This window comes from Ammospiza nelsoni, chromosome 12 (genome assembly GCF_027579445.1).
Source record: "Ammospiza nelsoni isolate bAmmNel1 chromosome 12, bAmmNel1.pri, whole genome shotgun sequence".
NCBI lineage: Eukaryota > Metazoa > Chordata > Aves > Passeriformes > Passerellidae > Ammospiza > Ammospiza nelsoni.
The window spans coordinates 14,902,574-14,925,480 of NC_080644.1; the positions used below are offsets into that span (position 1 = coordinate 14,902,574).

Consider the following 22,907-nt stretch of genomic DNA (forward strand, 5'->3'; position numbering starts at 1 on the left):
CGTGTCCCCTCTCGGTGCTGCCGGGGGTCCGGCCGCGTGTCCGGCGGGGCGGAGGGACCCGCGCGGCCGTGGGCGCACGGCGGGGCGGGCGCGGGGCGGTGCCGTGCCCGGCGCGGGGCGGTCCCGGGGCGGTCCCGGGGCGGGGCGGCCGTTTAATGCGCGGCCCCGCCCGGGCGCGCGGCCGGAGCGGCGGGCGGGCGCGGTGAGTGCGGCGGCGGCTCCGCGCGTCTCCTCCCTTCTCCAGCGGCGGCCGCACGAGCAGCCGGAGCGGCCCCGGACCGCGAGCGGCCCCGCCGGCGGCTCGTCCTCCTCTTCCTCCCCTCCGCGGGACCCAGGCCGGGCCGAGCGCCCTCGCCCCGCGCCCCCCCGTCTCTCCGGTCCCCTCCGCCCCTCTTTGTGTCTCTCATGGCTTTGTGTCTGGAGCTCCTCAGGCAATGTGAGTGACCGCGCGAGCGGGGGGCCGAGCCGGGCCCTGCATGGCTGCGGGCGGGAGTGCCGCCCCCTCCCTCCCTCCTTCCCTCGCTGCTGCCGCTGCTCCGCCGCTTGCCGGGCCCGCCGCCCCTTCCGCTTCCCACGCGCGTCCCGGGCCTCCGTGGGAGCGCCGGGGCCGCCCCGCTGGGCTCCGGGCCGGGCTCCGGGGACCGCTCCGTCCTCCTCCTCCTCCCCCGCATGCCGCCTGCGCCGCGGGAGCCGGGCCGGGCGGGGGTGGGCGCTGCCCGCTGCCAGCCCCGCTGGAGCCGTCCCCGGGGCCGCGCGGGGTCAGGCCGGTGCCCGGCCCGGGGCTTCGGGCCCTCACGGAGGCTCCGGGGACCGCGGGGAGGGAAGCGGCGCTTCACGAAATGGGTTCCCCGCCGGGGGACACGGGCCCTTTCTTTAGAGAGGCGTTCGGATTCTTCCTCGCCTGGAGAAGAAAAGGGAATTGTCTGGGCGAGGCACGGAGCTGAAGGCTGACATTTCGCAGCGCAGCGAGCTGGCACCTCCCGCCCAGAGCTGGCTCTGAAAAGTCTCTTTTTTTAGCCTGGGAGAACAGGTCCTGGCTGAAGGTACCTGGTGTGGCAGCCCAGGCTCGCCCTGTGCAGGCTGAACCCCTGGGGATTTAACTGCAGGTGCAGCCCGGCTTTAGTGTGCCTTGCAGGACGGTGAGGATGTTGTGGTTGGTTGTGAGCAGTCTGTAGATGTAGCCCTTAAGTTGTACTCCAGTGCTGATTAAGAGGCTCAAAAAGGAGGATTGTTTGCAGGATGCTGTTGGTAGTGTTAATATCACTTATTCTACAAAGACCTTGACCCCAGGGTGGGCAGGAAATGTCGTTGAGATGAGAATGGAATTAGGAGCTCTGAATCCTAGGCTGTAGCTTGTCACTTGGGAGAGGAAAAGAAGAAAAGGGAGGAAAAAAAAAAAAACCCACAGCATGTGGCATTGAATCCTAAAATAAATTCCAATCATGTGGGATGATAACAAGCCAGATTGCCAAGTCGTGTAAGTTGGCAGACTTGATTCCAGAGGGTCCAAATTACTTTGCTGGTAATTGCTCTTCCAACAGGCATTTGGTGCTATGAAGTTACATGTGCTTGAAGGCATGGAGAAAACTGAAACTATTGATCAAATTCAGTCTCTTTGGCTTTCAGATAAGTATTGATGTGTGTCTGCACCCAGATACTTGGAGGAGGGTTATCTGCAGAATTTTTTGTTGGCAGGTGTGGAAAACCTAAAACTTCATCTTTAAGGTGCAAACGCCAAACTGCCACATGCTAATTTTGCATCTAGCTTGCTACTTCATCCCACTTCTGTCATGGCAGTGTAACTTTGGGGTGCAGCTGAGGACCCCAGGCTCTGGGGAAGTGCTGGAGTGTAACTGCTGTGCACTGTGCCAGCCTGGAAAGGACAAGGAGACCCTGGGTAGCAAAGGTGATAAGGGAAGTGTGGGCTGTCTGTCTGTACGGTCCAGTGGGATCAGCAAAGCACAGTGTGCTGGGAGCCCCACAGGTCCTGTGTGGAGATGTAGCTGTGTCCCAGCACACGTTGTCAGCTTGTTTTGCTCACAGCTCTGTGTGTCAGTGGTTGGGTGCTTGATCTGTGTGTGCAGTTTGGGTTTGTGGACACTTCTGGCTACTCAGCTCAAGGTTATTCTGCTGCCCCAGCTGATGCACGGGAGACCTGCTGCTCTGTGAGCGCGTTCCTGGCCGTGCATGCTGCCAGAGCAAGAGAAATGTGAAAGCTTTCATGGGTAACTAATGACAGCCAGGCATTTAAAACAGCTGTGTGTCAGTTCTTGTCTCCTGTATGGATTTTCCTGTTGTTTGAGCCCAGACTGGGATGGTCTGGAGTGAGCTGGTCACTGGATTGTGTGAAAGTCACGGTGACACTTTTAATTTTTCTCATAACCCACTTTGTGCACACCTGCAGAGCCAGGGTACAGCAGGGCCTGGTTGTGCCTCTTCAGCTGATACTCTTGCTCTGTGCAACCTGCACAACAGCCTCAAATATTTTTTAATGGATTGAGGAGGCATAATTGGATTCAGAGCAGTGCAAGTTACAGGGACATATGTGAGTTGGAAGGATTAAGACTGTGCAGGCGGGTGGCCTTGTTCAAGAAAAATCCCCTGTAATTTCTGCAGTGAAAAGTTGTCAGTGTGTTTTCTATCAGAGCAGATTTAAAAGGGAGGGGAGCAGTGCTAAGTATGATTGCTGTTTGCTGTGAAAGGCGATTAGAGTTCAGGCCTTGGATAAAGTTCTGTGAGGGCTGGAATTGGGAATTTGGGTCTCTCCAGAAGCTCATGGAAAAATGAGTTTCTTTCCCTTCTCCCCTGGTCTCCCACCTGGTCAGAAGAAGTGGGGTGCAGAATGACACCAGGATTTAGCATAAGCTGCCTTTAAACAGGCAATAGTTAAACTATTTGCAGATGGGCCAGTTTAGGAGAGGAAAAAATATTCAGAAATTCTGTCCACTTCAATTTGTCTTGCAGAATTAATTAATTGCTGGCCCTTTGGTGCAGATCGGTGCATTAAGTATCAACCTTCTGTCCCCTGGAGAAGCAAGAGGAAACAACTTCTGCTCTGCTAGGGTCTGCCTGGTGAATGCAAAAGGCACCATTGCAAAAGTATTTGTGATTTTCACTGAAAACAGCCAGGTAAGTGCTCAGATCTGTCTGCCCACACAAGTCTGGTCTCTAATTAAATGGGCAGCATTAGGTAGGCCAGTCCCAGTGTTGCCATAGCTCAGTGAGGCTGCTGGTCTGCTGTCACAGAAGGTGACAAGCATTGCTGGGGGAGTTAATGGTCCCCCAGAACTGGAGACTGCTGCATTTCTGTAGAGGACAGGGCTGTGGGTTATGCACTGCCAGTCCTCTTCCCAAATTTCTGTACATCTACATCTCTCCTCCTTCGTTCCTCCTTAGCCTTGCAGTGTGAATTGCCAGTAAAGGCACCTGCTGGCACACAGGCAGGGTGCTTGATGCCTGCACACGTGCTGCAGCATACCCTGAGCAGACAGTGCATGCAGAACTGGGTTATCCCCTCTGCTCTGCAGGGTCTAGGGGGCTGAAGTTTCTCAGTTTCTCTGGGAACACCAAGAACATGAAACCAGTCTCTAAGGAGACTCACCCGAGCCAGGCTGTAGCTTGGTGCATCAGACATCAGTACTTGAAAAGGAATGTGCCTAAGTTTTAAACCTTAGCACTAGTATTTACATCAAGGGTGTGTTGACAGTCAGCCTTGTGTATCCCATTTAGTGCTCTTCATTAAGACATCCGGGTTTCACTGCAGTGAAAATCTTTTCACTGTGGTGGCATCTTTTCTGAACCTAGTTCCAAGAGATCAAAGCTTAAGCTGCTGTTTTGTCTCTCCAGTTTGAAGTTTGACCAAGAAACTTGAGTGGTGAATGTTTCAAAGGTAAATTCTTACCTGTGGTGCTGGTCTGTCAGAGCTGGAATTAAAGTAGAGATCAGAAGTTGCTTATGCCTTTCTGCTGATGCACTGTCATAGTGCAAGGTGATGTTTGATGAAAGCTGAAAGCTATTTAAGAGTTCATAAAAGGGAATTTTTATTACAAGTTCTTTTCATAAGATTAGTCAAACTTCTAAGTATTATTTGTCTTGTTTTGTTTCTATTCTGGGAGTGGTTAAGATCTACCTGAACAGGGCCCAGCCAGGCATCTGCTATGTGCAGGAGGGATCTGCAAGCCTAAACTTCATACCCAGAGTGGGCATATCTAGAGCTGCGTTGAATTAGAAGTTAATTCAGAGGTTAAAGTGTGAATGCTGCATCCCTCTTAGGCCTTACACATAAGTCAGGTACCTGTCTCTGAGGCCAGAGAAGGTGTCCCAAAGCTGCTGTAGGGCTGTCCCTGAAGGGAGTGCCTGGGCCCTGCTGCAGGCCCTCGTTAGGAGCCGTGTCCGTGCTTGGCTGCCAGCCTGGTCCATGCTGCCCTGTGGAGAACAATGTGTGCAGGACAGCTCATGGGCCCTGCCAGGGCTCTCAGGGCACTGCAGTGGCTGCTTTGTTGGGAGCCCTCCTTTCCCTTGTTTGAACCCTGAGGCTTTTCAGTCCCTCAGCGTGCCCCAAACATGGGGTTACAGCACTTCTGTGCAGGAGCTCTTGCAGGCTTTGGTGCGCTTCGTTGAGCAGCTGCCAGTGCTGCCAGTCCGAGCTGCCCCTCCAGCAGCAGGCCCAGACTGGGAATTCTGGCCTCTGAGCACAGCAAGCTCCATGGCAGTGCAGGACTGCTGTGATGCCCGGCCTTGTACTGCCTGGGCTGGTGCTTTCCTGGGGAGAAGGTGGCTTTGGGGAGATGGATACTGGTGGAATGGAGCTGGAAAACTTCTCCCAGTGCCTGAAACAGTGTTTAGTCTCATTCCTTGGAAGTACAAGTGCTTAGAAGGACAGTGCTTGCACTTCTGAGCTCCTGGTTCTGGACAAAGCAGCTACTTTATTTCCAAAGTATTGGGTTTCAGTGATGCTTAGGTTTGCAGCGTGCCAAGCACCAGGCCTTGAGCAGGGAATCCTGGATGCTGGGAAGCAGAGCCCTGCTCACCAGCAGCCTTGTTGCCTTGGCCACGGTGCTGCTGCTGTTGGCCTTTGTTCTTGGCACAGGTTCAGTGTCAGCGCTGCTGTCACCCTGCAATCTCCTCGCTGCTGCTCGACCAGCAGCGTGGTGCCACACATTAACTTTTATCGCTGCTCCTTTGAGGGCCCTGCTGGAGATGAGTGCTGCAGAGCACCCAGGTGCTGAGGGGACGCTGCCAGAGCAGCCCTCCGGGCCCTGCTCCCTCCCAGGAGCTGTTCTCACACGAGTCAAGCGCTGAACCAGGCTGGCTGGGGGATCAGGGCTTTGGGGAGGGCAGCCAGAAGGCCTGCTGGAGCTGTGGCTGCTGTCACCGTGCCCTGGTGGCTGTTGCTCGCTGTCCCAGCCATGTGAGGCTTTGCACAGCTCTGACAGTCACACGTTCCCTCTGACACACCGTGGCCCTGTGTGTGCCCAGCCAGGAGGGATCCCTGTCTTTTGGGTGTTCATCTGTGGGATGCTTTAATTCCTCTTTGTAGTGCATCGGGACTGATGAAATATGCAGGTTAAGAGAAGGGAGAACATCTTCAGTGATGTCCTCAGGGCAGCGACCAGCCTGGGCTCCCAGGCAGCCAGCAACAGGATGAGAGGACAGTATCCTTAAGCTGCTTAGGTTGGACATTAGGAGGAATTTCCTCACAGAAAGGGTGGTCAGGCAGGGAAGGACTGGCTGTTGCACTGGGTGCTCTGGGCCGGTGACAAAGTGAGGACAGGTCACAGAGGTGTTTTCCAGCCCGAGTGACTCAGTGACAGCAGGAGCCGCCTGGGCCCCGGGAGCCGGAGCTGGGAGATACCCAGTGCCTGCTGGCGAGACGGGCCCAGGGCGGATTTCGCACGGGGGCGGTGTGCTGCTCCGGGGGCCGCACCGAGAGCGGCCGGGGAGGGGTCCCGGGGCCGGGGGATCCCGCTCGTCCCCGGGCGCTGCCCTGCCCCGGCCGCCGCCGGGCGCGCTTTGCGGCCGCCGCGCTTTGCAGCAGGGCCGTAGGGCGAGCTGAGCGCCGGCCGGGCCGCGCCGCTGCTGAGGCGCTGCCCGCGGGGCCGGGTGAGCTCCGAGTGCCGCTCCGAGAGCGCTCTGTGCTGTGTCAGTGCGCAGGGACACGGCCCCAGGCTGTTACCCCGCTGTCCAGGGAAGGGAATGGGGCAGCCGGGAGAGGAAGGGCTCAGGGCTCGGTTTAGTTGACAGGATGATGTTCGGTCACAGGTTGGACTCAGTCTCAGGGGTCTTTTCCAGTCTCAGTGATTGTGTACCGGTGTGCTGTCCAAGGGGATGGAGGCGCTGTCCTTTCCCTCGGACAGCAATGCCCGGCTGGCACCGTGTGCAGTGCCCACTGTGGCACAGCAAAGCAGAGCCCAGGCTCAGGAGCCTGCCTGAATGGAGCAGAAGCAGGCCAGCCATCGCTGCTGGTGGCAGCAGTAACTTTGAAGCACTGTTTGCCTGCTCCTGGCAGTGCTATTTGTGCGCTTACCTTTGATTTATATTTTTTCTGAACGGCTCTGAATATCTTGGGTGTTGGGGGAGGCAGCTCTAAAAATAACTTTAGAGGCTGGTTATTTCCAAAGCCATTTTTTCTGCCTCTGCCTGTTTCTTTCCCTTCTTTAGCTGATGGCTTTTTCTACTGCTGCAAGGCCTGGTTCACAGAGAAAATCATGTTTTCTGCTCTGTGCTAGTTCTTGCTCTGTTAGCAAACATGCCCTGGGTGTGGGTGATGGTGTGTGCAGGCAGCAGGTGCATGTGATTGCAGATCTGGGTGAAGGAGCTGGTAAAGCAGGAACACGGGGTCCAGAATGTACTAAAACATGAACGCAAACCTTTTGAAGGGTTTCCGCCATTTGGAAATTGGAGTCACTCAGGTGCAGCTCTGCAGAAGCTGTGTGCCAAAAGCTGTGCTGGAACCAGCTGTGTTCAGAGGTGACAGTGGCTTGAGGAAGTCCCATTGTCCCATTTCTCAGGTGTGTGCCACAGGATGGCTCATTTTTAATGGTGAATCCCAGCAAGAGCTCCTGTCACTGTTAGTGCCTTACCACAGGTTCTGCTGCTGCATGTGAAATAACCTCACCTGACAGATGCAGGGGTACAAGGTTATGTACAAAGACTCACTTGAATGGATTAGGACCAAAAAATGCTTCTGCAGAAATTGTTGAGGGCACCTGTTAAATCTAATTTATCCTAATTCTTACGGTGCTTTTCAGCATCTTTTTTTTTTCTAAGTGACTCCGTTTTGGGCAGCTGTGCCTCTTATCACAGAGCAGCTGCCAAGCAGATTGCTGCCCTGCCTCCTCATGCCATGAGGGTGCCAGGACCAGGGACCTGTGTGCTCTGCCTGCCCTGGCAGCATTGCATGCTTCCCTTTCCCATGGAATTGCAGGAGAGGAGCACAACAGGGCTGCTCCCAGGAGCTGTGGGAGGCAGCGTTTCACGTTCAGGTTTACCTTCCAGTGTGTGCAGAGTTGCTGTGCTCCAGTGGCTTTGTTGGCTGCTCTCCTTGCTCCGGGTGCCCTGACTTTGTGTTGTTCCTCACACCTTCAAACTGCCTTTCTTGGGAACTTTGTGCTCAGCTTGTCCCCTCCTGCTGCAGCTTTTAGGCTTGGTTGAAAAAAGAAAAATCTGGTGAGTGTAGGGCATGTTGCTGGTGTTTAATGGGCTGCATGCATGGCCACAGTGGATGTGCCTCAGGCTGAGAGCCTGACTGTGGAACACTCCAAGCAGCTGCTCTCCGTGGGGAATTCCTAGAGCTGTGTGTTGGTTCTGGCCACTCTGGAGCAGTGGAGCAGCTGCCTGATCTGTGGGACTGCAGCGAGTGCTTCCTGACCAACCTGTGCTGTAGGATGGGAAGCACCGATCAGCTGGAGTCAGACTTGGCAGTCGTGGTGCTGCTGGCTCTGCCTGAGATGGCTCCTGTGTGTCTCTCATTTGGAGCTTGAAAATAAATCAGAATAGATATTTAGAGGGCCCAGATCTTGTTCATGTCATCCATTCCAAACCTGGAGTGTGCTTCATCCCTGAGGGTGGAGCCTTGGCTGGCTGAGTCACTGTGCATTGGCGGCCTGGGCTGGGATTCTTTTGTGTGTGCCCCCGCACACGTGTGTGTGCTAATTGTGGGAGCTGAAAGCACCTCAGCTTGGGTGCTCTGCTCGAGCTCAAGGGCTGAGCAGGCTCCAGTGGAGAGGAGAACTCAACAGAGGGGAGATGAAAAGTGATCTCTTGGATCCAGGCGTTCGGTGGACCTGGGGATGCAGCTAGTGGTACCCTAGTTTCCTGGTTTAGAAGGGATTTTACATATAGATATGATTTGGGGTTCACCTAGCAAGCTAAAAGCAAGCTTTTGATTGTTACAGCCATGTCTTTTTTATAAGCTTCTCTTATTTCTGCTCATTACTATGGTTCCAGCCACAAAAGAGCTTTCTTGTTCTAATTGGCCTCCTCCTGTTTCAATTCAGTTGTGTTGCTGTGTCACCATGGAGACAGTTGTGATGTCACGAGATGTGGCATCACTGAGAAGTGGCTGGGAGGCAGTGGCTCATGTTCTCCCTCACCCCATCCATCCCAGTAATCAATAGCTGGAGCAGAAAGCAGAACAGCTCAATAGACTTCAGGGAAGATATGGAGCTTTGAAATGAGCCTGAATTACAGCTGTGATTTCAAGGCTGTTACCAGAGTGGTGATGGCAGAAAAGACCTCATGCACTCTCCTTCTCAAAACGGGCTCCATCTCCTCGTGTGTTGTTGAGCTCGCTTAAGTTAATGCCAGGAAGCCCCAAATGTCCAGCAGTTGCTGTGCTGTGGGCCCTGCTGTCAAATGCTTGTGGTGCCCCAAACCCAGCCCCCCACTGGGTCACATCCTGGCCATGGTGCTGCTGGGCTGGGGACAGGTACACCGAGCTGTGTCAGCTCTGACAGCAGTCAGAAAAGCTGGTGTTCCACCAGGGTGTGACTTGGAAGAGCTTTTTTGGGGCCTCGTGCCTTTGCAGCACTCCTGAGGCAGCTGTGTCCTCTGTGGAAAGCACCCATGGGGTGAGCTGGGTGATGAGAGCAGGAGAGCCAGCACAGTCTGTGTGAGCTCAGCAGAGGCAGGGGTTAGCAGAGAACTGGGATTACTTCATGGCTTAATTCTACTCTGCAAAACCAGGGCAACTTCCTGTTTCCTGAAATACCCTGATTTGTCACCAAAACACTGTGAGGCTGTGTTCTGCCCTGTACAGTCTTTGCTGTGCATTTGTCTTCAGTTTTATCTTGTTTGAACTGTTTTGTAAGGAGTCTGGTTGAGAGCATGGCACAGTGTACTCGATCCTCTGCCTTGAGCTGTAATAGCCTACTCAAATATTAACTAGCTTCCTCCTGATTAATGGGAGGCAGGCTGGTGTCAGTGCTGGCCTGGCAAGCAGGGAGCTGATGCTTTCCAGTTATCTCTTGGTTTTGTTAGAGAGCTTTGTCATACAAAGAAGCACAACACACAGCAGCTTGTTACCTGTAACTGTTCTGTTTGTAATATCTGATATTGGGGGATGGACAAGCAGATTTCCCCTGTTTGTGGGGTGTCTCTGGGTGAGATTGGGGTGCTGTGTGCTGGTCCCACTGCTCAGCAGGGACCTGTGCATGGCACCTGCACAGTTTGGCTGGGGCTGCTCCAGGTTGTCATCTCTCAGGGTTGACACTTCCTTGGCAAGTCTATCAGCTCCCTTAGGCTTGGCTTGCTTTAAGCAACCTTGTATTCAGGCAAAAAGGACAAAACTTAGTGTAATGTGGAAGCTCAAACATGTTGACTTCTTCAGTGTGAGAGAAATTTTTGGCTGTTTTCCTGAAAAGATCAGAACTGTTTTCCAGCAGCTCTGCTGACAGACTCATCTTTTTTTTTCCTAATTTTTCTTCTGAGTTGCTGGGTCTTCAGGATGAAAGGCTACAGCAGCTCTTAGCATGAAGACAAAGGGTTTTTTTTTACCTTGTCTGTTCCCCTGGAACATTTGATATGTGTCCTGTTTAGGGGAAAAATGACTGAAATGCCAGTTGCATTTGAATAATATTAATTTATACTGCTGCTGTTTTTAGAGTAGCTGTTGTCTGGCTAAAGATGCTAAAATCTGCTTTTTAACCAGCACTGCTTAAAAAAACAGAGAGCAGGAGATGTTTTCATTCTCTCCTGACACTGGTCACATCTGTCCTGGTGGCTGCAAGGCCATTCCAAGGCTGCTTGACTCTGCCTTCCAGCACTCAGGTTCCTGTAGAGGAGAAAACAACTGCCTGAAGGTCTGGGATTGACATTGTTTATGGCTGCAATGGGCAGACAGAGGCTGTTCAGAAAAGGAGTTAAAAACTCACCTACAAACTGTGCATGCTTTGTAGCTTTAGCTATATTGTGGCATATTTAATATTTTCAGTGTGTGTAGTGAACTACAGCCACGGGAAGGGTGATGAAGTTTCCCTTAATGCAGCAAAACAAGAACTTCCCAAGTATTTGGAGATTTCCATGAAAGGCTATGAGTAGGTTGCTTCCTGGAAGAGTAGGTTGCTTCTGTCCTTACTCATGGGCTTGTTTAAACAGTTAACTCATCAAATTCCTGTATTACATGAGCAAGTCACTGTGAAATGGTTTGTTCTCTCAGAATAGGACTGTGTGGAGTTCCTCATCCCCCAGGTTTGAGCCCTAGAGGATTTGCTGTTATCTGCTTTTCCTTGCAGGGCTGCACAGAGCCCCCTGGGCTGCAGTGCAAGTGTTTTACCTTGCAAATGCATTGAGTGATGTCCCTGTGCCAAGCCCCTTCCCTCAGGACCTGCAGGTTCCTCAAACCCCTCAGCTGAGCTCAGTTGGCCTCTGAAAAAGGAAAAGAAGGAAAACCTGAGGTGCCAACTAAGGCAGGCTGAGTGCTTGAGGACAGGAACAGAATCATAAAACCTAATATTCTGTAAATTAATGTGGTGTTCTGCTGAGTTCTCTGAACTTCAGACCACTGTTCAAACCACTTTTAAAATATGTCTTTGTAGAAGAGGGTCACCTGCAGGGTGGTAAACAGTGTCCAGACTTAAAAGGGAAGAGTGAGTGGACACTGACAGTGTTTACAGAATAGCTGCAAAAATATCCAAGATAAAGGGAAATGGTGTTCCTGCCTGAAAGATAAATTAGTGAAAATTGCTACAAGTTTCCCTGGGCATCTTCCCAGCACTGAAGTTTCCTTCATTCCTGCAGCAGGAGCTGGTTCAGGGTTGTGATACTGAGTGCTTGTTCAGATTGCAAGTCAAGAGATTGCTTGTCTCCAGGTCCTGGCTTGTAGCAGGCATCAAATTGTTGTGTGTGATCTCTGATAAAGGCTGTGAAACCAGAGCTGCCTGATCCTGTTGCAGCCATGGCCTTGTGTACTCATATACTGGTGCTGGCTCCTGCAAGCATCACCCAGAGATGGAGGCTAACAAATATGGGTTTGTGCTCAAAGCAAACAGAAGCAGAGGCTGCAGAGCTGGCAGATGAGTAGAAAAGTGAAGTTACTGAATGTGTGGAAGCCTCAGGTTCCCATGTGGACAAGCTGCCACACAGAGCAGAGTTTTTCCCTTGGTGTATTTTTGCCTCTTGGTAACTGGTCTGTGAGTGGTAAAAGTAAAGAGAGTCCTTTCTGCTGCTCTGGGGAGAAATGCATTTGCTTTTTCATTGTCTGTGCTTCTCTAAGCCCTCAGCAGAAGAAAGATAGCTCAGTGAGCCAAGGTACCTGAGCCTGAGCTCTGTGTACTGGTGTGGGGTGAGCCCAGAGTGGGCAAGGGTGGCACTTGGCTGCTTTTCAGCCTTAAAGATCTCCTTGTCCAGCCAGTGACAAACTTCAGGCTGTGAATCACTTGTGTGTCAGTAATATTTGCATATTTTAGGCAGACTTGCTGCACTGTGTTGTGCAACACTGTGAGAAACTTTGGAGCTCGGAGGGAAGCACAGCTGGCAGTGCTGTCAGACACCTCTGTGCTCCTGGTGCTGAAAGCTGAGCTGACAGTTTAACTCTCTTTGGGCTGACTGGTGCTTAATCCTCTTGGCAGGATTGCCAGGAACTTGGGAAGCTGGGAAGCCTGCACACCTGGCCACAGGGACAGGGCAGCCTGGCTAGTGGAAGGTGTGTGGGATGGATGACCTGCAAGGTTCCTTCCAGCCAGATCTTCTGGGATTCTGAGTAAACTCCAGAAGCCATAACCCCATGCCCAGGTTTTCCAAGTCCTTTGAGGTTTTTCTGGAGAGGGGATGTATTCAGGGGGAGGCTGGTCTGTGCTGGTTTGGGGATACCTGTGTGTGCACACCTGAGCTCAGCTGTTCTGCACGTTCTCTCTGTGCACTGGGCTCCAGGTTTCCAGCAGATTTCTTTATTTGAAGGGGAGGTGGCTGCTGTTCAATTGGCCTCCTGTGCTGAGGTTCTCTGAGCCATCCATCTGATGTACCACAGCTGATTCCTGCCAGAGCTGGCCCTGCTCTTGGACCGTGGTACTTTTGGCTGCCTGGATTTGGAGCTGGCCTTGTGTAACACATTGAGGTCCAGTGCACAGGCTTGGAAGGCTGCCAGTGGAGTTCTCTTGCTGGGAAGCACTGACTGCAGTTCTGAACTCTTGGTTGCTGTTTTCCTCCATCTCTAAGTGGGGAAGGTCAGAGTTTTCAAGTAGCTACAGTCAGAATTGTGGGAAGGAAATAGTCCAGCGGAGAGCTGCTGAAGGGGGAACTCTGCATGTTCTGCAGTGGAGCTTGTGCATATGGGGACTCTGGTCTCTGCACACAGTTTCTGCATGTTCAGTAACTAAAAACTGAAGGTAGAACTCCTTTTTCCTCTTCAGGTGAGATTTATTAATAAAACTTAGCTGGCTTTATGGTGAACTCTCACTGATAGGACAAGCAGCTGAATTTCCTTAGTAAGGAGTTTCTGATTGGGAGGTCTGATTTGTCTAGTATTGATAAAGCACAGTACTTAACACTTCTGAACTGCTGCCTGATATCCTGTTAGGCACCAAGGCATGAAAATCTGGGCCCATGTTCTCATATGGGAAATGACTCTTCAAGTGCTGTGGTTCCAGCTCTGCAGCTGCTTTACAGGGTCTGCTGGTGCTGTGGTTGTTTCTGGTCTTGAGGGGCAGCAGGTGCTTGTTGCTCACCTTGGTGGGCTGCACAGAGATCCCCACAGTACTTACTGGCTGGAAGGGGAACAGGAATGGGGCATCTTAATGGAGGAAAGCCTACACTTAGTAGTGGTTTGGGAATTTTTGTGGTGTGCTCTCTCTCCAGAGTTTCAGGTTGAGCCTTCTTGTTTGCTCAGTTTGTCTTCTTGTTCCCTGGTACCCTCAGGGAGCCAGCAGGTCAACATCCCTCATGCAAGGGGATGCCAGTGGGACATGGCAGGACAAAGTCTGGCTGAAGCCTGCCACAGCCAGACTGAGAGCTTCCACACTGCAGGAGCAATTATTGTTCCTTGGCATTGCTCTTTGCACTTTATGGCTCTTACACCTAACAGTAACTGAGGATTGTCTGACCCTTGCAGAGAACATACGGTGTATGGGGAAATCTAAATAACTGGAGGCTTTTGAAACTCCTGGCATCTGGTGTGCAAGAACCAAAGCCTAAAGCACAGTGCTTCATTTTGGCAGGGGCTGCTGAATCAAACCATAAAGCTGTTCCCTGCTTAGATTCCTGAGAGCATTATTCTTCTGATAACAGCCTGGATGAGGAAGTGCAGGATCATTTGCTCACAAGAGCCCCTCTCTAGCTTGAGGAAGTGCTGTTGTGCCTGCCTCTGTGTTCAGAGTGCTCCCTGTATTGAGGAGACGGGGCACAGGTGTCCTGGGGTGCAGCTGAAGGAAGAAAAGGCAGCCTGCTAAGGCAAGGCTTCCAGCCATCATGTGAATTTATGCCCTGTTAAAATTTCCCCTAAATCATGTTTGTGCTACAAAATCACAGCAGAAGTGAGCAAAGAGAAAGCTCAGACTGAAGTCTGTAAGACAATTGCAGAGTGCTGTTAGTTTAGAAGGGGATACTCAGTGTCCCAGTCCATTCTTGGCCACTCCCTGAAATGCTGTGTGCATATCTGTGCCTGCAGAACTGGTGTGCACTGGGGCTCCTGTGGGAGATTGACCAGCTTGGCCAAAACTCCCAGCAGAGTTGTATTGAGATGTTTCCTTCAGCCCTGTCATAGCACTGAACTGTGTCCCTGAGTTCTGAACAGGGAGCTCTTCTGAGACACTCCAGCTGAACAGTCCTGGGGGAGACTCTGTTCTGCCAGGCACATGTGCTGCCAGACAGCAGCCTGAGAGGCTGTGCTGGGTTTGGGATGTCATCCTGGCTTCCAGGACAGCTGGTGCTTAACCTAGTACTGATATTTGTATTGTAAATTGGGGCGTGCTTGGTTGGGTTCCAGACCTAGAGAAACCAGAAGTTACCTGGATCCTCTGTCCCTCACAGTGGGATGTTAACAGAGCTCAGACCTGAGCCCCCATGGCCCCACAGTGGGGTGGGGCTGTGTGTCCCTGTGGCACCTGGGTGTGGGCAGGGGCTGCTCAGCACTGAGGGAGTCAGGTGCAGGTGGGAGCAGAAGGGCCCTGGCTCTGCTGTGCCACCTCTGCTGCTGTCCCTGTGGCTGTGACACTGTGCCAGTGCAGAGTGTAAGCACAGTTTTATGTTCTGTATTGTGCCACCCTAATCCTGGGCTATTTTTTCCATTTTTCCTTTGAGCTCAGCAGTTCTGGCTGCTGCCCTCTGTCCACGGATGCCATCACAGGAATGATGGCTGTGTTACCTTGTGCAGAACACCTGTGTTGGTGCTGGAGCCCTGCCAGCACTGCCTGCCTGCTGGGAGCTGCCAGGGCAGAGACATCCTCCTGCAGCCAGGGCAGACCCATCCTCCTGCAGCCATGACGCTGTGCTGGCACCAGCTGCGGTGGCCTGCTGTGGCTGAGGTGACTCACTGCTGTCACACCCTGTCCCCACGGATAAGGCATTCCTGCTACAGGGAGAAGGAGGCCCAGCTTCCACCAGGCTCTAGAGCAGCTGAGTCAGATGTCTTGCCAATTAATGTAATTAGCAATTAGCTGAGGAAATACCTCCTGTAACTGTCTCCTCAATTGTGTCTGTAAGTGGCCAGAGTAGGAGGGGACGGTCCTGTGGTACCCAAGGGAGGTGGCACCCCACAGATTCTCCCAGGCATGTTGCTGCAAAGCTGCTGACATTGCAGTCCATGGAAATTTCCTGGTGGAGATGATGCAAACTGCTGTGAGCTTGCAGTGAAATAACCCTGCAAGTGCTCTGCTGCTCCCTCCAAGCCTACTCACATCCATGTTCCCACAATTAGATAACTGGCCACGCATCTGTTTACAAAGCAATATCCAAAATAATGTGTTGCTGTTCTGTTTCCTCAGCTGGGCTCTGTGTCGTGGTTACAGCTAAAGACTAGTATTGAATCTCTTGCTAAAAGGGGGTTGTTAGGTTTTTTTTCCTGTGGCTGCTTTAATGCAGAGCTGTCTTCCCCATCTCAAGCCTTGGGCTCGTACGTATGAAGCCTGTCTGCTGTCATCTCACAGGCATCCTGTGTCTGCTGCATGTCTGGGACAGGAATAGAAACCCCTCTGAGGACAGGATTCATTGGGGTGATGGTGCTGCTGGGGCACCAGCCACAGCATCTGGAGAATGGCCACTGTGGGAAGGGCTGGCAGAGCTGCTGTGCCTCCCTGAAAGGCCACAAGAGGCTAATCCCAGAGCAGCTGGCACCTGCAGTGGGTTTGGGATGCTCCTGGAGCAGGTGGAGCCCCACCCAGCAGCAGGGAGGGGGCCCTGTGGGGCAGTGGCTGCTTTGGGCCCCACACGTTTCTGGGGTGCACCAGCCCCCTCTGACTGGGGTTCAGGATCTGCCAGCTCTTCACCAGTTCTGTGCCATTGGAAACAAGAGAAGTCAGATGTGAAAATTAGTGCTCTTATTTATTGGTGTCCCACTTCTTTGCCTGTTGTGGTGTGCTGTAATGTCCCATTTTGGCCTTCCAGGTCACTTCCCCAGGTGTGCCTATACCTCTCTCCCTTCCCCCTTGCCCCCTTGCTGAGTGAGTCCTGTCAATCAGGCTTAACATTCCAGCAAGGCGTCGTGTGGTTGGTCAAGTTCAAAGGATGCCCCTCAGGCCCAGGGGTCATTGGCCTTTCTGGGTGTCATCTTCCCCTGAGACCCTGCCCCTGTCACCTGGTTGGTGGCTCACCTGTACCTCCCCTCCCCCTGTCCCTGAGCTTAAAAAGGTGATCAGAGCATGCAGTCATGGATTCTGTTGGAGCAGTTGCTCACGTTCAGACCTCTGTAACCATGGAATAAACCTCTGGACATTAAACCCTCCAGCAGAATCCATCTCCTTTTTCTCTTCACCATCGCCTGAAGCTAGTCCTCCTGAGGTAAACGGAGTTCCTAACAAGCCTGGACTTGTTCAGTGCCCAGCTGCAATCTCCAGCAAGCCAAGGTATCTCTGGGTGATACACCGCAGTTGCTGCCTTTGGCCCAGCAGCAAGGGTCAGACTGGCCCAGGCACAATCCAACTGGTAATATTGGGAGCCTTTTTCCAATATTTGCCTCCTTCAGTTTACCCTTAATTTATCTCCAAAAGCATTTGTGGCTGGTTTTGGCCTTGGAAAGGCTGTTGGATAAAGGACTTTTTTTCACTTGCTATCACATAGTGACAGAGCTGAGAGCAGACTTGTTTAGGTGTATTGAGGAGGACAGTTATTCCTGCAGATGAGCTCCAGGTCTCCAGTAAGCTGGGCTGCAGTGGGAGTTTAAGCCCTCTCTCTTTCCAGCACTGGACTTCTCCCTGCTGGATCAGCCTCCTGCTGACGGCAAGTTCACAGTGCTGGTGCTGCCTGGCTGCCAGAGCCCTACAAAGGAATTGTCTGCTGGAGTCATCCTGTTCCACTGACCTTCATCTTCAGTCAGGATCTGCTGTGTCTGTCTCGAGCCTTCTGACAGGGCCCAGATCCAAGAAACTTGACTGGGCAGCTCTTCCTCCGAGACTGGGCCTCTGCTGCATAAACAACCCCGATGTTTCCTTGAAAGTGCTTTCCAGGAAAATGTAGCAGCAGGGGATACACTGGGTTTGTTTCCCAATGTGGTGTCCCAGACATTAGAAGTGACCCCAAGTCCCTGTACAGGTGACACTGGGGCCACTGTGTGTGCTGAGGGTCCTGCCTGGATGTGCTCTGTGCTCCCCCCTGCAGTGACAAGGACAGAGCAGTGTCCTTCTGTCCTTCCATGTGCCCCCACAGTGGCACCATGTTCTGGAGCATTTTGCCATAGTCTGATAGAGGATTCCTCCTGGCAAACAAACCCCTTGAGCAGGCAGTTTGTGACCTGCTCCTTGGTGCCACCCTCGTATCCCACAAGCTCAGAGCTGCTCTGGGGCTCTGCTGGTGCTCACTCTTGGGTTATTTTTGGCTGGTGACTCTTGTTTCACGAGGCCACTTCAGGTGAAAGCACTTGCTGGACTGCCCCCAAGTAGCTGACACAGTCAGTCTGTCCTGGGAGGCCACAGGAGCTGTTCTCAGCAATGCCTTGGAGCTGAGCACAGCAGAGGCTGGGCTGGTGGCTGCCCTGGAAAGCCCTGCATCCCAAGATTGGCATCTCACTGTTCCTAGGAATGTCATCCTCCAGCTGGTCTGGGGGTTGGACAACTGGCATGACAAGGAGTGGCTGCTTGAATGCAGTAATGCATTCCAAGTCTAAAATTGTTCCCAGGCCAAGTGTGGGGAGATGGCCAAGTGGAGGAATAACTGCAGCCTTGGGCAATCTTTGCAGTTTGGCTGGGATTTTCAGAGAAGTGTAGAGATGGGATTTTTCCTGGAGAACTGATGGCACCATCTTTTCCTTGGTGTGTCAGCTCTTGGTAATCAGATATTAGAAATCTTGAGCTGGTTCTTTCCAAAACCATGTTGGCCTTGGTTGGGTGAGGAGGTGTCTGCAAGGAGCAGTTTGATTTGTTGCTCCATCTGCCCTTGCAGGAGGAACTTGCCCTGTGTGCTTTGGAGCAGGAGCTGCCTGGGACCTGGCTGGGAGCAGGGGAAGGGATGGGCATGGACATGGTTAGAACATCACCAGCCTGCTGAACCTCTCTGTGCCTTCAAAGGCTGGCACACAGCTCTTGGGCAGGGTTGTACCTCTGCAGACCTGTAACCAGACCCCCATAAATTCCTATCTGGAATGTCCCTTACTGATGTTTTCTGTTAAACTGAGTCCAGTAGATCCCACATTTTTGCTGTGCTTCCTGGTTAGGTCACTTCAGACCTGACAGAGGGTTTGTTTGGAGCAGGGGCTTTGCACTCCTGAGAACCCCAGTGCTCCTTGTGGTGCCTGCTGTGGGTGCTGGTGCCTCAGAGCACCTGAACGTGCTGGGAGGGAGAGCTGAAGGAGAGCAGGAGGAGGGAGCATTGTGGATAGGCTTCTTTCAAGGCTGCCCTTGGTCTGTTCAGAGCTCCTTGGACTGTGGAATAGCTGGGCTGGTGTGTTTTCCAGCAGGCTCTGGGAGACCAAGGGAGCACAGTTTTGTGGGAAGGTCCCATTCCTGTGCTTGAGCAAGGAGTGGCTTCTTCCAAAGACACCTCTGGTGTTAGCTGTCTCTTTCAGGAGCACCTTCAAAACATGATCTGTCTGGATCATTCTCATCACCTTCCTTAAGCCACTCTAAATCACTTGTTACCTATCCTGCCATTCACCCTCTACCATCCAGTGCTGAGCACTGATCAGGAAAAGCCAAAATGCCTCTCTTCACCTGCTGGTTGGTACTTGGTGCTTAAGGGTGTAGGGGGGAAGGAGAAAAGCTTGCTGGGAGGAAGCTTTGTGGAATATCCTGCAGAACACCCTGAGATTTCTGAATTTGGTGTGGATGTTTTTTATTTTGTAGCTGGAGTTACACAACTGCTAAGTTGAAAGGAGTGGAGGGAGAGAAGATCACTCATTTGGAAACAGGAATAAATATAAGCAAGGTGGGAAATGAAGCCAAGAAGGCTTTTGGCACAAAGCTGCCAAGGCAGTAGAATGGTCTGTTCCCCAGTGAGCAGGTTCCTGAAAGCAGCAGGGAGTGCTCTGGTGATGTTTAGTGCTGTTGCTGGAGGCTGGGCTTTACTGATAACCCTCCTTGGAAGGCCAGGGAGTCATTGTCACATCCTGAATTCCAGACAGGGGACAGGAGGGAGTAGGTCCCAGTGCCATGGGAACAGCATGACTAACCAGTGCCTTCAGCTGTGTGGCCTAGAGCTGAGTCTGTTCCCTGGCTGTGCTGAGCAGAGCTGGGCTCTGGCCTCTCCCTTGTGTCCCTTTCCTGCAGAGTCTCAGATCCTCAGCATTCCTTCATGGCAGGTTCTGCAGGCTGGAGGGGCTGGGCTGTGGGCAAACAGGTCCTGCACCCCTGAATCCACACCTGCTACCCATACTTGTGGCTAAGTGGTGGTCTGGGCTCTGAACTTGCAAGCTTCTGGGGACTCTTGAGGCCTGTGAACCAGGAGTGTGGTGCTTTGGAGCCTGCAGGGAAAGCAGAGCAAGCTGTGAACATGAGGACCTGGTGGTGGCTGGGAGCTCTGTAGGTCACAGGTACTGGAGCCCCAGACAAGGCTCTGCATGCAGGCCTGGGGTCTGTTGTGCTCTCTGATTTCAGAGCTGGGGGTGCACAGTGGCTCTCTGGTCAGTCCTGCTCAATGCCTGAAATGAGGTGTTCAGAAAGTGCTGGCTTTGCTCCGGATACCACTCCCTTGGGGCACCCATTGTTCAGGGACTGCTTGTGATACTTGGAATTCTCAGGTACTCAGAGCTGTGCACTCTTGGCCTCTGGGAGAGCGGTGGCACTGGGGACACCTGGCTCTGCTCCTCTGTGTGCCTCTGTCACCAGGGAGGGCAGCTCTGTGCTCTGCAGGCTCCTTGGTTGGTTCAGGTGGGAGCCCTGGGCAATCCAGGCAATGAGCACAGCTTTCCAAAGCTTCCTAGCACCTACCCAAAGGGAATAAAAGGTTGGAATATTTGCTTAATTGCCTGCTCTGAGTCTGAGGACTTCCCTTCCTCTCCAGATCAGACCAGACTGTGCTGCAACAGCTGAACCACTGTCAAATTTAATGCTAATGAAGAGGGAGCAGCCTGCTACAGTCTTTTCTGTGCTTGTTCATGTGATTTTTTTTTAATCTTATGGATAATGCCCTGTTAAACAATGAAATAGAATATGGAGTAGCTTTCTCTAACATGCAAAGCTTGTCCTGTGCCTCAGCCAACAGAAGTTTCCCAGCAATTTTGACTTTGATTCTTCACTATTAGCATAATGTTGCCACATCTTGGTTTGTACATACTTAAGGGAGGAAATAGCTTCAACTGGATCTGGCTATTAAAGCCTCTTGAAGATTGTAGCTTTGAAGATGGAAATCTTGCGTGCTGGCTGCCTGACAGCCACTGTCCAAATGGAAAGAGTGTTGACTAAAGGCTGGAATTTTTCACTGTGAGATGAGTCCAGCCTGATGCCTTCCCATGTCCCAGGTGCAGAGTTTGCTCAGTGCTGTCTCCCCAGCTGCTGACACGTGTGCTTTCCCTGGCCCCATAGCTACAGGGTGGGGTTTGTTTTCAGCTTGCAAAGAATCTCTCGTCATCTGGGTGTGGGGAGGGAGGGTTTTTATAATGTCCTGGGAAAACCACCTCTGCTGCTCCTCTGGTAGCATCACTAAATGCTTGTCCTTGCCTAAAACAGTGGAATATCTTCCCGTGAGCAAGGGAGAGCAGCAGATTTCCTGCATCAGGTAAAATTTGGGATACAGTAACTGAAAACTGATAAAAATCCCGATGCTGAGCAAAGTGATGGAGAAATTAATTCTTACCTTGAGGGAGGTTTTGTTGGCAGTGATGGGGGCAGTTTCAGGATTTTAGGTGGGCTGCAGGATTGTTGGTTGTTTGTGTTCTTGAGGATGCAGCAATTCCCTGGGAGCCCCATTTGTGCTGGGGAGCTCAGTGATTGCTGCCATCAGCACAGGCCTGCTCCTGTTATCACACTCTGTGCTGACAAGCTGCTGGCTGCCATCAGTGTTTTCAGCACCCTCTTGGCCAGCTCTTCTGTGAACAGTGTTTAGTGGCACACTTCAGATGATGGTGACCCCTCCACCCTGCTTCCACGACTGTCCATGGGTGGGGATGTGCCAATAATGCCTCGGCAGCTGGGCAGTGTTTGCAAAACCTTCCATGGACCCCTCTGTGGGTTTGGTTGTCCCACAGCTTTGGGGGTGACTCTGCTGCAGGGGAGCAGCTCCTGGAGCTGTCACAAACTCCTGGGGTTGGTTCCTGGTGGGCTGGGGGAGGTGCCTGGGCTGAGAGGAGGCGCTGGGGAGTCTCAGTGCTGTTCAGCCATGCTGGGCTGGCACTCTCACCCTTCTGAGATGGCAGCACTTGGGATATTGCACCTGCTGTTGTGCTCAAGGTGCATCTCTGTGCCTGTGCATGGAGAGCTTGAGATGTCTCCTGTGACACGTGAGCAGATGCTTGGGAGTGACTGGGTTTGGGCTTCAGCAATCAGCATAACCTAAAATAGCTTGTTTCAACTGCTGAGCTCTGACACAGATAAGAAGGGATTCGGTTTGCCATGGTTTCCAGCCATTTCTGGCCATATGGATTTTGACTGGCTGTGACTTTGAGGAGGTGTGTTGAGATTCCCTGGACTTCTGCAGTGGCAGGGAAGTGAGTTAAAAGCATCCACATATGCCATCCTCCAAGTGATGTGGCAGTGCTTGAAGTGAAGAGATGTTGAAGGGAGAGGATATTTCATGCAGTGCATCATGAGCTGGTGGAACTTACTTCTGCAGGAGATTCTAGAAACTGCTAGCTTAGAGAAAAACTAACAAGGACTCCCTAATTGCACTAAACATGGATGATTAATGCTGATACCCTCAGTGCACTAGGAGTGGCTGCAGCGCTGGGTGCATGGAGGATTTGCCATCATTCCTTACGTGTCTCCTCCCAAAACATCCCCTCCTCCCTGCAGCTTGCTGCTTTGCAGAGCAGCTGGAAACCATCCCACGTGGAGGAGGGATAGGGGAGCAGCCTGTGACCTGGTGACACTGGCTAATTCCTGTCTGGTTCACATTTCTGCCCTAATTCCATGTCTGTGCTGGGTAAGCCTGGGCAAACCTTGCCGAAAGGGCAGCATTAAACAGGGAGAGGGACACAGGGGCTGCTCACTGCTGTGGGACAGGAATCCTGTGGCACCCAGTTCCCTTCTCTGCCTGCTTCCATGGTCTGGCATGTCCTAGAGACACTCAAGCCTGCAGAGCCCAAAGCAGCCCAGACCCAAAGCTCAGAGTGCAGCTGGCAGAGCAGACCCTGCTGCTCCAGAGTGACAGAATCAACATTTTGGGACTGCCACTCAATGTTTAAAAGTGTTTAACAGCAAGGAGGGATGGAGCCTGCCTGCAGTAAGTGCCACTCCTGGGAAATACTCTCTGGAATGCAATCTCTACATATCTCCAGCTTTGTTTGCCCTCTCCTGTTGTGCTGGCAGGTCCCTCTTGTCTCTGAGCTGCTGCTGTTAGAGCTGCCCTGGGCACTGTGTGCTTGTGCTGCTGCCCTGCCCACCTGTGTGTGTGCTTGAGTGCAGTGGACACCTCCTTGTGCTGCTGCTGAGCTTTATTTGCCACATCTGGATGAGATGCTTCAGTGCACCAGCAGAAAGGATTGCTCTTGTTGTGGCAGCACCTTGCAGCACAGCTTGTCTCACTGGCTGAGGAGCTTGTGGCACATGGTCAGTAAGCTGTGCTCCATGGAGGTCTGAAGTGGTCCTGGTATGTCCTGGGAGTGCTGGGTGCTGAGCTGCTGGGCAGGCTCTGTGAGGGGCTGTGTGCCCCAGTCTGTGCAGTCCTGCATTCTC

At 52.5% G+C, this 22,907-nt stretch overlaps 1 protein-coding gene across 5 annotated transcripts in view; it reads left to right on the top strand.

The window, feature by feature from the left end:
• Window positions 1–22,907, top strand: part of DLGAP4 (DLG associated protein 4) — a 62,106-nt gene that overhangs the window by 21,940 nt on the left and 17,259 nt on the right. The window contains exon 1 of one of the 5 annotated variants that reach the window (XM_059480710.1): window positions 223–436. The exons of the other annotated variants lie outside the window; for them this stretch is intronic. Within the exon in view, the coding sequence (XP_059336693.1) occupies window positions 406–436 (31 nt within the window). The 5' untranslated portion in view covers window positions 223–405. Of the gene's footprint in view, window positions 1–222; window positions 437–22,907 lie in introns of those variants that run through there. 5 annotated transcript variants of the gene reach the window in all.